The sequence below is a fragment of the Pantherophis guttatus genome, chromosome 1 (genome assembly GCF_059756535.1).
Source record: "Pantherophis guttatus breed Tessera chromosome 1, ASM5975653v1, whole genome shotgun sequence".
NCBI lineage: Eukaryota > Metazoa > Chordata > Lepidosauria > Squamata > Colubridae > Pantherophis > Pantherophis guttatus.
This window is the reverse complement of record NC_142063.1, coordinates 13892580-13910594: the sequence shown is the minus strand read 5'-3', so window position 1 is coordinate 13910594 and position 18015 is coordinate 13892580. Positions and strand designations below refer to the sequence as shown.

At 44.0% G+C, this 18015-nt stretch overlaps 1 protein-coding gene across 3 annotated transcripts in view; it reads left to right on the top strand.

The window, feature by feature from the left end:
- The window catches only part of MIDN (midnolin), a 52670-nt gene extending 34982 nt beyond the window's left edge, over window positions 1-17688 (top strand). For 2 of the 3 annotated variants that reach the window (XM_060695026.2, XM_087874817.1), the window contains one exon: window positions 12847-14356. In XM_060695026.2, the coding sequence (XP_060551009.2) occupies window positions 12847-13109 (263 nt within the window). In that variant the 3' untranslated portion in view covers window positions 13110-14356. Of the gene's footprint in view, window positions 1-12846 lie in introns of all 3 variants that reach the window. The other variant, XM_060695022.2, reaches the window with a different exon arrangement.
- Window positions 17689-18015: the final 327 nt, after the last annotated feature.

Genomic DNA, 18015 nt, shown 5'->3' with positions numbered 1-18015 from the left:
CGGTGGGTGGGGCTTGGGGCAGGTCTTATTCTTGGGGGGGGCGGGTATTATTCTTGGGAGGGGCATGTGCAAAGGGGGCAGGGTCAGTGATGGCTTGGGGTTGGGCCTGTCCTAATTCTGCAGGAGTTTAGAGCAGCATCAATAAAATATCCAGCATTATTCTTGTTACAGTATCATAAGTATTCCTCCACTTACGACCATTCCTTTAGCGACTGTTCAAAGTTACAATAGTACTGAATAAAGTGACTTATGTCTGTTCTTCATACTTAACTTTCACAACATCCTCTGATCACAATTCAGGCAGTAGCTTTGGGGGGTGGTGTCATGTGATCCCCATTTATTTATTAATTTTTTATGCCACTCATCTCACCCTGAAAAGTAACTCTGGATGGCTTATAATTAATATCAACCTTCCTAGCGAATTTTCCCCCCCAATCAGTGGGGGAAGCTGAATTCACCAAAAAAAAAATAGTAAAATTGGGTGAGATTCACTTAACGTCTGTCTCACTTAGTGACAGGAGTTCTGGTATCCCAATTATGGTCATAAGTTGAGGATTGGCAGTATTATTATTTGTCGTACTATTAAAGTAGTTGTTATTAAGTTGTTTTCATGTAATAAATGTTTGGGGGGGTCGATGAATAATCCTCTCAAAGGGGATGAACTGGGTGCATGTAGGGTTGAAAAAAGAGTTTGGGGAATCCTGGTTTAAAGAGAGTCTGATTTCAATTAGAACTTTTAGCCGTTTGTTTTCAGTCGTGTTACTCTTGCGTTTGGATTTCCAGCACCGTGACATTGAGCAACTGAGATGAATAGACTGCCAAAGAAACTTAAGTTGCAGTGAACTTTTCTGAATGATTTAATTGGATTCGTATGTTGAATTCCTCAGGCACAGTAGAATTGGTGCGATTTGTTGTTACTCATCCAGAAAAATTGTCTGAAAGGCGGAAAAAGAGGGCTTCCCTGTATAAGCCAGTGTTACTCCTGATGTAATGTTTTTCCCCCCTGATTTGTGCTGTTTTAATACTTTGCCAAAGAAGTTTATGGCTGGGGTTTTGTGTGGGTTTTTTTTTTTTTTTTGAAATCTAAAAAAGGCCAGGAAATGCCAGTTATTACCAGAGTTGCAGGATGCCCTGAAGGAGGAAGGGTAAACCATAGATTGTTTATCACCATGATACATTCATGAGGAGGTGGCTGATTGCCTTAGCCATGATAAAACATTTGTGAGAATGACAGCAAACAGTAGGTGCACTCTATCTGAAATGAGCAAACAGGATCCCTGACTATGCAGTCGTGGTATATTGCAAATTACCGGTATATGTGGGGGTATTATACTTCAGGTCTTTTTTCAGCGGTAGCTTAAAAAATGATGATAAGGGCTACGAGGAATTATGATTAATTTTTCCAGAGGTATGACCTCATTCTCAGAATCCTTGGATGGGTATTGCGTCAGTTCCATTCCTGGAAAATAACAATCGCCTCCGCAGGTTATGATTCTCACAACTGAGTCTTTTTCTAAAGCATGCAATTAACTTTCTTCCTGTCATGAGTACATGTGGCAAGATACAACCCTGTGAGGTAGGATAGTTTTTGATCTTGGCCTCGTGATCTTGGTCTTCTAGATCGGCTTGCCTAGCCTTTTGCGTAATGCTTCTCCACCTTGGCAATTTGAAGATGTCTGGACTTCAGCTCCCAGAATTCCAGCATGCTGGCTGAGGAATTCTGGGAGTTGAAGTCCAGACATCTCCCAAGTTGCTAAGATTGAGAAATACTGTCTTAGTGTGTGGTCTTGATTGATGAAAAATTATTCATTTTTGCTTTTAAGTATAGGTGGTATTTTTTTATGTTTGTTTACTTTTTGGGTGTTCTGGCATATGTGTCAGAGTGTCTTGCTTTGGTCCCTACCCCAAATGTCAGCTCTTCCTGCAGACGTGCAAACCATCCACCCCATAATCCATTCCAGCCCAAAATGCAGCGAAGGAGCTGTGAAATCAAAACAGATCTACATTTCCTTCAAGATCAGCCCAATACTTCCTCCTGTTTATTTGACTTGGCTGTCCAAAACCACAGCCTGGGTTGATTAGTTTTTGGGAAAGGAGGCCACCAGGAAATTCAAAACTAGATTTCCTGCTGAGGAATGAAAATCTTCCTCTTCTATGTCACCGCTGAGAAAACTGCTAGGATATGTTTGTTCTTGTGGTCAGGAATTAAATGTGACTTATATGCGGCGTGAACTCGGACATTAAATAAATCCTGGTTTAAAGCTTGTTTCTCAACTCAATTCTCAAATCCCAGAAATCTCCAGCCAGCATGTTGGTTTAGAACCACACCTGAGCTCTGTGAATTTTTTGCAAATATCTAAGGTATTCATCTATCAACCTAGTAAGGCCTAGGTCACTGAGACCCTGAAGCATAATGGAACAATAGATTATCTATTTGCTTTTGCTAACAAATGGCATTAACCCATTGCCTGCCCAAGAGTCCTTGGATTTTTCTTCCCTCAAGACTTTTAATTACTATTTTATCAACTTTGAATTTGCATATGTAAATAGACTGCCTGCTGATTAGTAGAGAAATGATAACTGGGTTAAAGTGTGTACATACCTTTCAGGCATAACCAACACACTCATTGAATATTGGTCAACGACTCCCACCCTTCTTCCACCAATGTGTTTGTATATGTGAAAACAGTCTTTTTCCCATTCATACTTCCCTTCCCTCCAGTGTGAGTGCTTGTGTGCATCTTTTCCAGTGGAAGTGGAATACGGCTTTTATTTTATATTTCCCTTGACAAGGCGTGAGTTTGGGAATAGAGAGGCAAGTACCGTAAATAATAATAATAAAGTTGCATTTGGTTGAAAAAGGCAGGGTCATAAATCTCTTGCAATCAACATCTCCTTTAAGGTTCCTTGATGTCGGAGGCTGAGTTCGGAGGAAAGTATGGGAATTGTAGTCCCGGCCTATCTAGAGGATATTAAGTTGGAGAAGTTAGTGCGTTCAAAATATTTGTACATCTAAATCCATCTCGATAGCTACTGTCGGCCCTGGGATTCAGTGTTGGGTCTACCTGGTTTTGAAAAACCTGAACTGGCCACAGTGTTTGGCATTCATAAGTTTTAGTGCTCTGAACACAATTTTTCTCAACCTTGGGCAGCTTGAAGATGGGTAGACTTCAACTCCCGGAATTCTCCAGTCAGCATAGCTGGCTAGGGAATTCTGGGAGTTGAAGTCCGCCCATCTTCAAGTTGCTACCGTTGAGAAACATACGGATGTAGATTCATTATGTGCCATCAAGTTGGTTTTGGCTCTTATTGGTCCATTAGTCTTTGCATCATGTGTCCAAAGTAGATTAATTTGAGCCTGGTCATTTGTGCTTTGAGTGTGAATTCTGAATGGATTTGTTTGATGATCCATTCTTCTGTTTTCCTGGACGTCTATAGCAGGGGTCTCCAACCTTGGCAACTTTTAAGACTTGTGGACTTCAACTCCCAGAATTCCTCAGCCAGCTTTGCTGAATTCTGGGATTTGAAGTCCACAAGTCTTAAAGTTGCCAAGGTTGGAGACCCCTGGTCTATAATATTCTCAGGAGTCTTCTCCTACACCAGATTTCAAAACCTACCTGTCTGTTTAGCATCTCTGGTGTGTCAGAAGAAGAACAAAACAAATAACATTGCACGATTCCAAATATCTTTTCAACTATGCTAATCACTAAGAGTAGACTCCTTACATTTTAAAAGGTTTGCAGGAAATAGAAACTTGGGTTGAGGAGACTTTTTAATTCTGTAATTGGAAGGAGAACCCCCCCCTCCCCCCAATGGATAAGTTTCTCTTCTCCATAGTAGCAGAGCTGGAACATAACATTTTGGATAAAGAGAACCAACCTCTTCTATTAGGGTAGGAGCCAAAATTATGGGGCAGAATGGGAGGGAGCAAATAGAGTAGCCATTTTCTGCTGTGGTCAGAAAAGACTTGGGAGGAAAGAGAAGGGAAAAAGAGGAGTCCCAGGCCTTTCTTTGCCCCCTGTTCTTGGCTTTTCAAGTTTGGGTTGCAGATTCTTATTTTTCTCAGACTCAGAAAATGACACAAGGACACAGAATAACATTTTCAACAAATGGTTGTCCAGTCCTTTCTCAAAAGTGTTGAGTGTTGGAGCACCCACAACTTCTGAAGGCAAGTTGTTCCACTGAACGACATCAGAAGCTGTGAACGCTCCAACACTGGAAGTTTTTAAGAAGATCCTGGATAACCATTTGTCCGAAGTGGTGTAGGGTTTCCTGGCTAGGCAGGGGGTTGGACTAGGAGACCTCCAAGGTCCCTTCTGACTCTGTTATTCTGTTCTGTTCTTATTAATTGTTGTTACTGTCAGGAAGTTTCTCCTTAGTTCTAAGTTGCTTCTCTCTTCATTCAGTTTCCATCCATTGCTTCTTCTCTTGCCTTCTGGTGCTTTGGAAAATAGGTTGACACCCCCCCCCTCTTTGTGGCAGCCCCTCAAATATTGGAACATTCAGTAGTTAAATCTGTTTCCTTAAGAAAACTCCTTTGTAGAGCCTTCTCCATTATTGTTTTGGCTGCATGGTGTTTATTTATTTATTTATTTTTAAATTTGTATACCGCCCTTCTCCCTGAGGACTCAGGGCGGTGAACAGCCAAGTAAAAGCATAAACTACAAACATTAAAATACAATTAAAAAGATATATATAAATTTGGCCCCATGATTAAAAACAATAACAAACAATTAAAAACATTTTAAAAAGTGTTAGGCCAGCCAAACTTGCTGGAAAAAGGTTTTAAGGGCACGGCGGAAGGCACCTACCATGTTGGGATAGCTGTCCAAAACAAGAAAAATATTCGTAACTATTAGGAAACCCAGCAAGATGAACCGTAACAGAGAGACCACTGAACTTGACTTAATACCTCGACCTGGGCCACTTTATGATATGGGGACTTCAATTCCCAAAATTCCCCAGTCAGCAAACGAGGCTGGCTGAGGAATTCTGGGAGTAGTTGGTCCACCCATCTCAAAAGTGGGTGGACCAAGGTTGAGAAACAATGCTTTAATGCTACAGGATAGTCCTCAACTTGCAACCATTCATTAAATGAACATTCAAATTTACAACTGAAACAAAAGTGCCGTGACCGGTCCTCAGACTTACGACGGTTGACAAAATCCTCGCCGTCAGATTATCAAAATTTGGCTGCTTGGCAACCAAACTGGGCAGTTGCAGCACTGTGGAGGAGGGGGGGGCACGTGGTCTCGGTATGTGACCTTCCCAGCCCGCTTCCCATAAGCAGAGTCAATGGGGGAAGCCAGGGTTGCTCAATAACCGTGCGATTCTTTTAGCAAAAGAAACGTGGCCAAAAAAAAAGGTCATAAAATCGAGCACGATTCGCTTAACAACAAACTTGCTTAGCAATGGAAATTCTGGTCCCGAGTGTGATTGTAAGTCAAGGACTCCCTGTATTGTGCCTGAATTCGAGAGGTGAGAAACGGACGCTGAGCTCCTGTCCCTGCCCCCATAGTGAGAAGGGGTTGGGTGAGAAACCTGCAGTGCGCCTTCCCTTGCCCACATGAATCAGGCCGTGTGCTGGGTGTTGCAACACACTGCTGGTTTCTAAGGCTATCTGGACTTGCTCACCCTCTGTCGAGTCAAGGGAGAGATCTTGAGATCCCCTCCCAACCGCCTCCCTTGCTTGAGCAACCAGATGGAGCCAGCGAAGGCCGGAGCCTCTTGCCTGCTTGCGTCAGGCTTAGCGTCGTCCCTTTTTTCGGCTCTGCTGTTCCCGCGACAGGGTCACACCAACCTACGGACGCTGCCGCCACGGAGGAGGCTGTCTGCCTTTCAAGGCTGCTCCAAGGAACCGGCACTTCCCATCCCTCCCTCCCTCCCTCTCCGACGTTTTCTGGGAATACACAGCCCTTCCTTTCCCCGCCTCCCTCCCCCTTCCCTTCTCATGCACCAAAGCCGCCCGATTCCTCCTCGGCACACAACGCACATCGGCTGAGTTAGGACGTCACCCCCAACGCCTGGGAGGTTGGCAACCACGGAGGCACGCTCCTTGGCACACGGGCAATTTTATTAAAAAAAAGAAAGAAAGAAAGAAAGAAAGAAAAACTCAACGAGGGAGATGTCCAGCTGATGAAGTCAGCAGGTGCCAACCCCAAAAGCAAAACGGTTGCAAGTGGGAGTGGGAGCCACATTTTTAAATGGGTACTGCAAAGGAAGTGCGGTTGTGTTGCACGCTTCCTTTGCTGTTTCAGCCCTGGCATCTCGAATGCTGCTTAGTCTCTAGTTCCTACTGGTCCCCCACCCTCCCGCAGCATTGGTGCGCGCACATACACACACACACACACACACACACACAATATTTTTCTCTTCCCCAAACAAAGGGCCCCAGAATGAATGGGGAAGGAACGGAAGGAAGCAAGAGAGAAACTAGAGAAAGGAGGTTTTGAAATCACAAATGCTGCATTGAGCACTTTGTAACACACACACTGTTTGGGCAGTTGTCTACAGCCAAGTGGGAGGGATCCACAAACCAGTTCTGGGGTTGGGGGTGGAAGAGTGCTCTATACCCGCTCCCTTCATAATATTGGGTGGGTGGGGGGAAGTGTCAGTCCTTGGGGCTAATTGCATTTTTCATAGACACAGATTAAGGACACAAAGACCCCTTTCTTGAGCCTTGGTGGCGCAGCAGACTAAAGTGCTATTAAGTAGCACCAGCTGCCTGCAATTACTGCAAGTTCAAATCTCACCAGGCTCAAGGTTGACTCAGCCTTCCATCCTTCCGAGGTTGGTAAAATGAGGACCCGGATTGTGGGGGCAATAAGCTGACTTTGTATAAAAAAAAGAACACCGCTTTGTGGGGGGGGCGAAAGCCCTACTAAGCAGGTATATACAAAAGTATGAAGGCTATTGCTTAACGCATTGTAAGCCGCCCTGAGTCTCCGGAGAAGGGTGGCATATAAATCGAACCAATAAATAAATAAATATCTGCTTTCCACTGCTTCTATCATGCAGAGGAAAGTAAGTGCGCGGGAGAGGCCTTCTCTGAGCATAGGCAGAGTGCAGCGCGGTGCCTTTCAGCGGTTCTGAAATGGTTTTGAAGGGGTTAACCCACTGCCAATCATCAGCCTGGGTTGCTTTCAAAAAGGGGGAAGTTAACATTTCCCCATTAGATATTTTCTTGGTAAGACAGGAGGCAGTGACACACACCCCCCCCCCCGCAATAACTTGTTGACATCCAAATGGGATTTGTTCCCTTCCTCCCTCAAATATAGCTAACTGATCCCTTCCAGTCCTGCATTTAATTTTTTTCCAGGCAAATCCAAGCCCTCCACCTACCTCTCTTCTCAAGGGTTCACTTTCCTTTTCAGGAGATGTGAGACTGGGATCTTTGCTGGTTATTTTCATCAGGCTAAGCACTACAACAATACGGAGGCTTTGGGGGGGGAACCCCAAATCCAGAGGCTTTCCCCCCCTCTCCCACAAATGCCAGATATTTGCACTCACTCTGTGTGCAAAATGAGAGGAACATTCCCCAGTTCTGCTTCAATAAACTACATGTAGCCCTCGGCGACCTAATGGCCACAATTGGGACCAGATCTTCCGCAGCCGCTAAGGGATGCGGTTGTTATGTTAGGCCTCTGGTGAGAAGAGTTACAGAAATGAAACAGGGCAGGGTCTTTGGACCGTTGCCCGAATCCTGCAACATACAGTGGAGGGAGTGAAGGAATAGGCAGAAGAACACACCAATCGGTGTGTCATCTGTGTGTCATCCATTTCTTTTGCACACTTAGCGATGGGGTGGGGGAAACGGTCTTCTCAGAAAAGAGACCCAGGAGATGATTGCACTCAGTGGTGTGCAAAGGCCTGGAATGCTTTTCTGCTTACTTGAGGGGTGTAAAAATGCTTGGAATGGCTGTACAAAGAGATCTGACAAAAGAGGAAGGACCTGGCCCAATGGTGGGAGGTTGATTTTGAGGGGAGGGCTGTATCTGCAGGAAGACTGGTGGGAAGGTTTTGTAGCAGTTGTGAGAATCTGAGCTGGTCAGGAGGTATTTCAAGTCAGGAAGAGAATCGGCTTCTCTCAGAATAACAGAGTTGGAAGGGACCTTGGAGGTCGTCTAGTCCAGCCCCCTCCTCAAGCAGGAAACCCTGTACCATTTCAGACAAATGGCTGTCCAATCTCTTCTTTAAAACCTCCAGTGTTGGTGCACCCACAACTTCTGGATTCCAGTTGTTCCATTGATTAATTGTTCTAATTTAATTATTTGTCAGATTACGCTATTTTTTTTTTCTTTGTTTTGGGACGGTTTCTAACCATTGGCTCAACTTTACGCTGATCTTTGGCTATAATAAAGATTTGAATTGAATACAGTTCAGTTCAACTGATTGATTCGATTTGAGTTGTCGGCTTACATGGCCCCTACTTTAATGTTCAAAAGCATGATGGGAATCGTAGTTCGGGGCACTTGTAGTCTGGAGATTTGAATATCACTGTTGCTGCTGTTATTCCATCGCTGTAGTAATTTTACAAAGCAAAAGGACTGGTAGCATTGTCTCAGTTTTCCAATTCCTGGGGATGTGACAGTATTTCCCAATCTAGCTAACTCCCAGATGCTTGGACTTCAACTCCCAGAATCCCCCAGTCAGATGGGCCATGGCTGAGAATTCTGGGAGTTGAAGTCCACTCCCCTCACAGAAAAGACCAGTTTGGGGACACTGCATGACCGGGCCAGATTAAGATTGAGGAGATCCCAGTTCAAATCCCTCCCGTCCACCATAAAACTGACTGGGGGAACCTTGAGTCTGGCAGTCTCTCATCCTGGTCTACCTTGCAGGCTTGTGGTAGAGGCCAAAGGAAATTAGAGATCTATTTCTAGAGTTTCTTGGGGGAGGGGGAAAAAAAAGCAATCCAATTAAAAGCAGAGGTAGGGAATGATGATGACCCCTTTGTGACTTATAGACTTCAATTCCCAGAATTCCTGAGCCAGCATAGCATAGCAGACTCAGGAATTCTGGGAGTTGAAGTCCACAAGCCATGAAAGAGCCATCGTTCCCCACCCCTAAATTAAAACGTCGATGGAGAGAATGAATCCCCACTACTTTCCTCAGCCTGTCCACCGAGTCAAGTTTTTCTCTCCGGGGGTGTTTGCACATTTGTGGTCTGTTCGGGTGAATTCCTCCAAAATAAATGCCGCCTCCAGCTTCTGTCCTGCCTGTCACCAGTGCAGATTTAAAAATGCCCTTCTATGCTTTAGGGCATGAGATCAACTTGTTAATTCTTAACATGCTTGGCTACTTTCGGCCCTTCCAAAGCTGGCATAGCATGGCCTTCCTCTCACGTGCGTGTTTCCTCCTTTTTCCTGATTCCAGGGCCCATCACAGATGCCTATTCCGACATTACTTTCTCATTGTCCCTCTGGGGAGAGAAAACAAGGTTTAAATAATGGGCAGCATAAAAAGTTCAGGTTTCAGCTTTTAAGCAAAACGGTGAGGTTTAAATTCAGGTCGCCCTTGACTTACCACCATAAATTGATATTCAAAATTTCTGTGGTGAGCTTCACCCCATTTTACGACCTTTCTTACCTCAGTTGTTAAGTGAATCGCTACAGTTATATGTGTGACACGGTTGTTAAGTGAATTTGCCTTCCCCATTGACTTTTGCTTGTCAGAAGGTCGCAAAAAGGTGATGACATGATCTCCGGGAATACTGCAACCGTCATAACTATGAGTCAGTTGCCAAGCATCTGAATTTTGATGATAGGTCCATGAGGTTGCTGCAACGGTCTTAAGTGTATAAAACAGTCATAAGTCCCCCTTTTTTTATAACTTTGAATGGCCACTAAACAAATTGTTGTTAAGTCAACTTACCATGTCGGAATAAGGAGTGGTGCCCTGTTATTCCAGTTTCAGCTTTTTAGCAATATAATTTTTGAAAGGTGGCAGAAAGGAGAATACATATATTCTCTCGCTCTGGTGCCCCTGGGGTCATTGACACAGGAGACCCTGGGAAAGAAAAGGCCATGGCCAAGTCTTGTTTGAGTGGGCTCCACTTTTTTCTGTCTTCATTTTTGTAAACGTTCAATTGTTCACCCACCCACGGCCTGCTAACGCGAGGAGGCAAAGAAGAAGAAATAAAAAGAGGAATTTTCTTTCGAAAAAGCCTCCTCTTGTCTAGGAAGCTGGGAACGGAGCGACTTTGGGTTTTTGTTTAAAAGCGGGAAGCCATCTAAACTTGGGAAAGGGTCAGAATGAATGCCCAGCACCATTGTTTACCTGCTGTTTCAGCATCCTGACTCTGTTGCCATGGAGACGGGTGACCTAGACAAAGCCCCTCCCGTGGCTGAGATGCCTAGTGGGCCTTTAAGTGCATGGGAGGGGAATCTCACATGACAGACCAGGGCCTTGGAGGGAAGAAAGTGGCCTGATTTTAACTTAGTTATCCAATATATCCAAGGAAGGGAAGTGGTCAGCCAAGATGGGCCAATGAAGCTGGCGAGGGGAACCGAAAGCAAAAACTCACTTCTGTAACTCCTCCAGCAGTTGATGCATGTAGTCCTCAACTTACAACCACAGTTGGAGCCAGAATCTCCGTTACTAAGCAAGGCCGTTAAGCGAGTCATACCCGATTTTATGTCCTTGGTTCTCCCCCCCCCCAAGGTGGTTAAGCAAATCTATGCGGTTCTTAAGTACACGGTAGTTAAGCAGATCTAACTTCCCCAATTCACTTTGCTTGTCGGAAGGAGAAAAGGAGAGTTGATCGTGCGATCGTGGGGACGTTGTGACGGTCATAAGTGTGAGGACCTAGTCATAAATCACTTTCTTCAGTGCCCTTGTAACTTTGAATGGTCACTAAATGAATGGTTGTAAGTCACTCATACACTAATGGTTGTATGTCACTAAATGAATGGTTGTAAGATGAGGGACTACCTGTAGTTAGTGGCAAGGCGTTTGGTACGTTTTATTTATTTTGCTTGAGTTAGCTGTTGCTACACTTCATATGGACTTTCTAACCCAGCAGCTGTGGGTTTCTTCACTTCCTCCGAGGATCAGCCTTGCTAAACTAGGATTATTCCTGTGACTTGTGGCAAGGAGTTCCACTGAGTGCTTTTTGCGTTGGGTAAACAAGCCCCAAACTTAAGCAATGTAGCTACCGCTTCTCTCTTCCAGCAATTTTAAATAGCTGCCTGCATACAGGACAAGGCAGTGGGCATAGATGAAGAATTCACAAGGCGGACCAGAAAAGAAAATACCAGGCCAGGATGAGCTAATTCTCTGCCCTAAAATTATGCAGATGTGAGCTAAGCCAGGGGTGTCAAACTCGAGGCCCGGGGGTTGGATCCAGCCAGCGGGGTGCTTAGATCTGGCCTGGGGGGCCACCCTGGAAATAGTGAAGGACTGGCCTACGATGCTTCTGCCAGCGAAAATGGGCTCCCGAGCTCCGTTTTCCGCTGTCATGGCCTCCTACAACTCTCTGCCAGTGAAAACAGCGCTCAGGAGGGCCATGTGGAGGCCATGACAGCGGAAAACGGAGCTCGGGCTTGGGCCGCCACAGGCGCCCCCGACATGAGTGACATCGAGCTGGCCCCATCCACCATGACCATGCCCCCCCCGCTGTATCCCCTCCCCCCGAGGTCAAACACAACCCTGATGTGACCCTCAATGAAATCGAATTTGACACCCCTAGGCTTAAACCCTCTCTCTTCTTTGACCGTCCCTTAGGCAGCATCTCTTCACCCTGCCTCCCAGGCCGTTTACACAAGGCGTAGTCTTTTTTTTAAAGTTTTGCAACCTTTCTTAAATTGCATCATTCGTCTGCTTGCCTTTGAGCCGTATCTGGGTGCAGTTAGGAAAAGTGAGTTTTTCAATCAAAGGGAATATATTTGTAACTCAGGGTTGAATGAGGGGTGCTCTCTCTGAGCTTGGCTGTTTTCTTGCAGACGTTTCATTAGCCAAATTAGGTAACATCATCAGTGTTGTCAAAGTGAGGTTTGGAGGAAAATCAGGCCAACAGCTAAGCCTACATCTCTGGGTTGTTGCGAGAACAAAAATTTAGAACTGACGGGAAGTATTTTATGTCTTCTCCCCTCCAAAGGAGGCACACCTGGTGCACAGGAAGAAAAACAATTTATTTTTTTAGATTTCTGTGTGTGGTTTCTATTCCTTGGGCAATGAGAGGGGATGACTAAAATCAAGAGATTTCTGTTGCATTATTTTACTTCCTGATCTGAACCACTTGGTGAATGAACTTGATCTGGGATGGGTGAATGCACCATTAAGGCGAGACTGGGGACATCTCACCCTGGATCACCTAGGAGCCGACACTGCCTTGATGACGCATAGAGGTAGTCCTCGACTTATGACCACAGTTGGAACCAGAATTTGCATTGCTAAGCAGGGCAATTCTTAAGTGAGCCACATCCGATTTTTTTAACAACTTCTTTTGCCACCGCTGTCAAATGAATCACACGGTCGTTAACTTTGAAGCTTCCTTCATTAACTTTGTCAGAAGGTCGCAAATAGCAGTCAGGTGAACCCCCTCCCCCCAGATGCTTCAACCTTAATTATGTGACTCTGTTATGATGGTCATAAGTATGAGGATCAAGGAGTAAATCAAAGTGCCATTGTAATTTTGAACGGCCACTAAACAAATGGCTGTATGTCAAGGACTAACTGTAGTCATTTTTTTTTTATCAGTCCTGTGGGTATAAGATAAAAAGAACAGTGAATCCGTATCTGGGAGCCTATATAAAAACCCACTTTTTCACAGCTGAATGAGTGATCTGATTCCATCTCAACTCTTCCTTTCGTAACCTTCATTTCTCTGCGTCTCTCTGCTTTTAGGCGACCGCTTGCGGCAGACGGAGAACCGCGCCACGCGTTGCAAAGTGGAACGCCTGCAGCTTTTGATGCAGCAAAAAAGGCTGCGCCGGAAGGCGAGGCGGGACGCCCGAGCCCCTTACCACTGGCTGCCCAATCGAAAATCCGGCCGCACCAGCAGCAACAGCAGCGTTTCCAGCGAAGGCAGCCTTGATCTGGACTTCGAAGATTCGGTTTGGAAACCCGAAGTCAAAGCGGACATGAAATCCGAATTTGTCGTAGCATAAAAAATAATAAACCTTGGGTAGGGGAAATGGCATCTTTTGGGGTGGGCAGGGTGGGGCAAGGGAGTGTTGGGGAAAAAAAAAAAAGAACCGAGAGACCATTTAGTAATAATAATAATAATAATACATTTTTTGGTCCGTGAGAGCAAAGTTTTTGGGTGCTTGATTCTAACACAAGACTGGATTGCTGTGGATTGCGTTGAGTGGACCTCGTCTTCAGCTGCACCGAAATGGATCACCCAGCCTTGGAACAGTATTTTCTATTTTCAAAAAAAAAAACACTGTTCTGCTTTTATTTTAAGAACTGAAACAGCTTTGGGGGGGGGCAAAGCAGGCGAGCGAGAGACAATTCGGAAAGCAAGATGGCAAACCCGCGTCGTGGGGAGGGCTTACTTTGATTTCGGAGAGAAGAATCTTCAATGGCTGCCTTAGAAAAAAAAGTGTCGAGGGAAAAAAGCTGGACCGATCATGGCTTGAACGGAGAGCGAGAGAGCCGAAGACTTTAAACCTTCTGACTTCCTAATTTTACTTTATCATTGGGGATCGGAGGGCCAAAGAGGAAGGGGCGAACCCACCAACAGTTTGCGTGGGCTGAAAAGCTGCTTCCTCCCCACCCGAGCATTGACAAAGTGGGGTGTGTGTGTGTTTGAAACTGGAGGCAGGGTTGTCTCGGAATGCTTCCTCCTTTTTTTAAAAAAAACAACAACAATTATTATTATTATTTTTTATTTGGGTGACTTTTGTGTAACGGGAAGCGCTGTGCATTCTTCAGATTAAGGGAGGGCCCCGATGGAGGGTGGGTGGGTGAAAAGAAAAAGAAAGAAAAGAAATGAGGGTGTATGCTTGTGTGTGTGTCTACACACTTCTATCTGTGTGTGCTTCTTTCCCTTCCTGGATATGTAGCATTTCTGAATTATTCTTGACTTGTCCGATCTCCCCTTAAGAGACCCCACTGCTTTCCCCTACTCACTTCCAAGGATGTTTTCCGCCACGGGCATTTTAAAGATGTGTGACTGTTGCGGGTAGCGTGGGGGGTTTGGGAGACCAGAAACCCTCAAATTTGGGGTGGTGGTTCTCAAACGATGGAGGAGTGAGAGGGGATATGGAGTGGGGGACACAGGGTAAAGGAATACTGTATGCCCTCCATTTGAGGGCTTGTCCTCTCTTCACATTGTGAATGCAACGTGAATGCAAGATACTGCAGCTTTTTTTTTTTTAAAAAAAAATATGCATTAAACTTAAAGAGGGGATCTGATCTTGTCTGGTTTTTTTTTTTTTTTTTTTTGGTTTGTTTGTTTTTAAAGAACCAACAAAGTATGTTACGAGCTAGGCAGAGGGGAGAGTAAGATTTAAAACCTACCATTCTGGAGCATCATGGGACCAGCTAGAAAGGCGTTGTTTGTTTTTTTAAAGTTTGTGCTATTTCTGTTTTGTTTTGTTTTTTGCCAACTGCACCCAGAATTAACCCTAATATTTTGGCCCGTTGGTTCTCTCTGTGGCAGAATTCTCACCTGGTCCCCTTTTGTGTTTACCTCATCCATGTTGGGTAGCTGCTGAGAGGGTTTTCAATGCTTCTGTTTAGCCCCTAAAAAAGATGGCCGGCATCCTTGATCCTGCTTCCCATATCCTCCATGGAAAGACCCAGGCTCTCTGTCCATTCTCAGAGGCCATTTTGCCAAGGCATACACACACACACACGCAGGAGTCCAAATTATACCCTCTGGTTACAGAGACCAAGTCCTTGTTCTCATCTACTTTTTTTAAAAAAAAAAATAGTTTTGTGTTTTTTTTTAATTAAGAGACACAAAAATAATCTCTGGAAATTTAAATGCTAGGATGGTGGGTTTTGTTTTTTTTTTTAGTTGCTGATTGACGATGATCTGAGCCAGTAATTTTTCCTAGGCAGTAGAAATTAGTTCTCATTCTTCTTTGCAGACCTAGCAGCCACAAAAGTACATTTGTGGATATGTGTGTGTGTTTGTGTGTGTGATGATTGAGTTTCAAAGAAAAGACCGTGTGGAGAATAACTTGGGATCACCCATAGATCCAACTTTTGAGATACAAAAATTTAATCTGCCAAGTCCCGTCTCTTATGAAAACCTAACAAGGAGGATCCCTGGCTAAGCATCTCTGGGTTATGACATGAATATAAACATATGTTTATAAAAATATCGCAGCTCTCCCTGAAAATGAGGCCAGAGGTTGTAATGGTGACTCATAGCTGGATCTTTGACGAATCAATTTTGACAACTACATTTCCTATGAATTTCTTTCTAGGTTCCCCAACCTACAGTAAACTTAGATTTATGAGAAGAGAAGGTCACAATAAATTTTGTTAGGTCTCTCTAAGAGCAAATAGGCAATTCCTGACTTGCCTTGTGACCAGTGTGGTTGGGTAACTTACCCCCTCTTTAAGATGCTGGATTGCGTTTTTCACAATGGACCAGGGATGAAGCTAGTACAAGTTCTCCCATCGCCTCTTCCTTTAAACATCTGAGCCATTTTTGGGCCGTCCACCCAGGCTGAAGGGGAAAAAACTCCTTTTCCAACGCATGTTTTGGCTGCTTGAAAAGGTCAAAAGCTGAAAAGTGCTGCCTTTTTCTTCTTTTTCAGCCTTCTGTTTCATTATGAGTTTTCATTAAAGTTGTTCAAGTGGATTTTTGCAGACGGGAAAACCACAACTGGGGAAAAAAAATAACAGTCAGGGACCCCTCTCCTTTTATCATTTTTCTCTTGCTTATCCACCATTCCCATCTCTTTATGCCAGAGGTCTCCAACCTTGGCCATTTTAAGACTTGTGGACTTCAATTCCCAGAGTTCCCAGAGCTTTGCTGGCTGAGGAACTCTGGGAATTGAAGTCCACAAGTCTTAAAATGGCCAAGGTTGGAGACCCCTGCTTTATGCAAACCTTTTCCATAGTTCAGGTAATTGGGGAAATGTTGGAGTACAGGAGAAAAAGACACTTCTCCATCCATAGCTATCTTCATCCTCGGGCTAGAAGTTTGTAACACTACTTAGTACCCAATGTTAATTCTCCTTTAAAAAAAGGGGGTAATCAAAACCAGAATAAATCTCTGAAGCAAATGCCTTTTTTAAAAAAAGAGGTTTTCCTATCAATTGCTCCACTATCTTTCCTCTAGTCTCTTCTCTTTAGTTTGTGCCAAATTTGCCCCTGCTCTTGAAATGATAATTTTTTTTCAGCGGTTGGTGCCTTAAAGTGCGCGGCTGAGACCAAGAGAAGAGGCATTCTCAAAAAAAAAAAAAAAACCGGCGGGGGTTCCTCTTGGGAAGTTGAAGCTGGGATATTCTCAGTTTTCCCTTTTGGGGTGGGGGGAAATGCACAAAACTTTTTGTAGCTCAGTGGAAATATTCTTGCCTGTTCAAACTACGTGCCGTTCTTCTGTGTCCGTTACTTTTCGTTTTCCTCCCATCTGTCAACTCTGGAGATTTGTGATTAGAGACTAGTCAACTCTTCTGGCTATCTTAAGAAGTTTATAAACAGTTTAAACTTGGTTTTCAGTTCACCACTCAACTTCATGGGGGGAAAATAGGATCCCTAAGAGAGGGGGGGTGGGCAAACTTTGCATTTGAGTTTGGCTACGATTTTGCAGCATTTCATGGTTAGAAGTCAGGGTTGAAGACATGGCCTTTTCTCCTTTGTAGATTAATGTCAATTCCAGTAAGTTCTTAAAAGGAAAACTTAAAAGGTCCTGTAGAGAATGGAAAGTCACCTGGCATTCTCCAGGTGTGTTGGCCAGCTGCTCCAATGAGGTGCAGCAACACATCTGGATAGATCCAACACATTTGGATGGATTGCAGAAGTGTTGGGGAGAGCTCATCCAAATAAGATCTTGAAACAAATTTTGGGGTGCCTGCATGATGTCAGGTTGTTGCTTCCAAACGACTCCATTTATATTTCTCTCTAAAACCTTACGTTTAGCAAAGATCCAGGGTAACCACTTCATCTCATGTTTTGCTTGTATTTTAAGACAATTGCACAGCTCTTCACCTTCCCTACCTTCTGAGACCACCAAAAATTTGCATCCCTTTCTGGAACTTTCTTGCCAACTAAGGGAAGTGGGCAACCGCTCCCCCTCTGGTCAAATTGTGTCATTACACTTCCTCTTTTCTTTCCCCTAGATGTGAAATTTCCTTTGTATGTGATGCTGTAGTGGGATTTTTTTAAAAAAAGATTTTTTAAATGTTTTTTTTTAAGTGTGTATTTAAATGTACTACTTTTTGTATGGTGTGTGAGTGTATATATCCTTACTTCTTGCCCCTCCCTAATTCATCCAATTTTTTCCCACTTGTCACCTGGGGGCGGGGATCAGCTGTTTTCACCCCATGCTGAACGTTTAGGTAACAGCAAAAATAAATCCCAGAAGCATTATTTAAAAAAAATAATAATTAAAATAAAGATCCTCCTGTATGTGTGATTTGAAAGAATGTTGGGGGGGGCACAAGGGGAAAACTGATAGACTTGTTTTATCACCTCATTTAAGTTACCTGTATTAAAAAAAAAAGAAACTTTTAAAATGGTTTAAAAAATAATAAACACAAAATAAAGATTGCTTGAGCCACACATGGGTTGTAGCCTAAATGATTCTCTTTCATTTTGGTATAAAATTAAACTTTGGGGTGAGGGGGGGAAGCGAGGGAAAGATCATTTTTAACTCCAGTTGTTTTTCTGTGGTTTGGTTGGTTCACAAACGCAGAAGCATAAGTGTTATTTGAGACAATGTGCCTCTATTCCAGTTTTCTCCCCAAAGCTCTGCATATGATAAGGAAAACATACGTGATCTGGAAACAAATTTCCTTTCCTACAAGTTTCCCCCTGGTGATTCAGATTTGTTTGTTTTTTATGTCTGTACATCCCACCTTTATTATTTTTTATAAATAACTCAAGGTG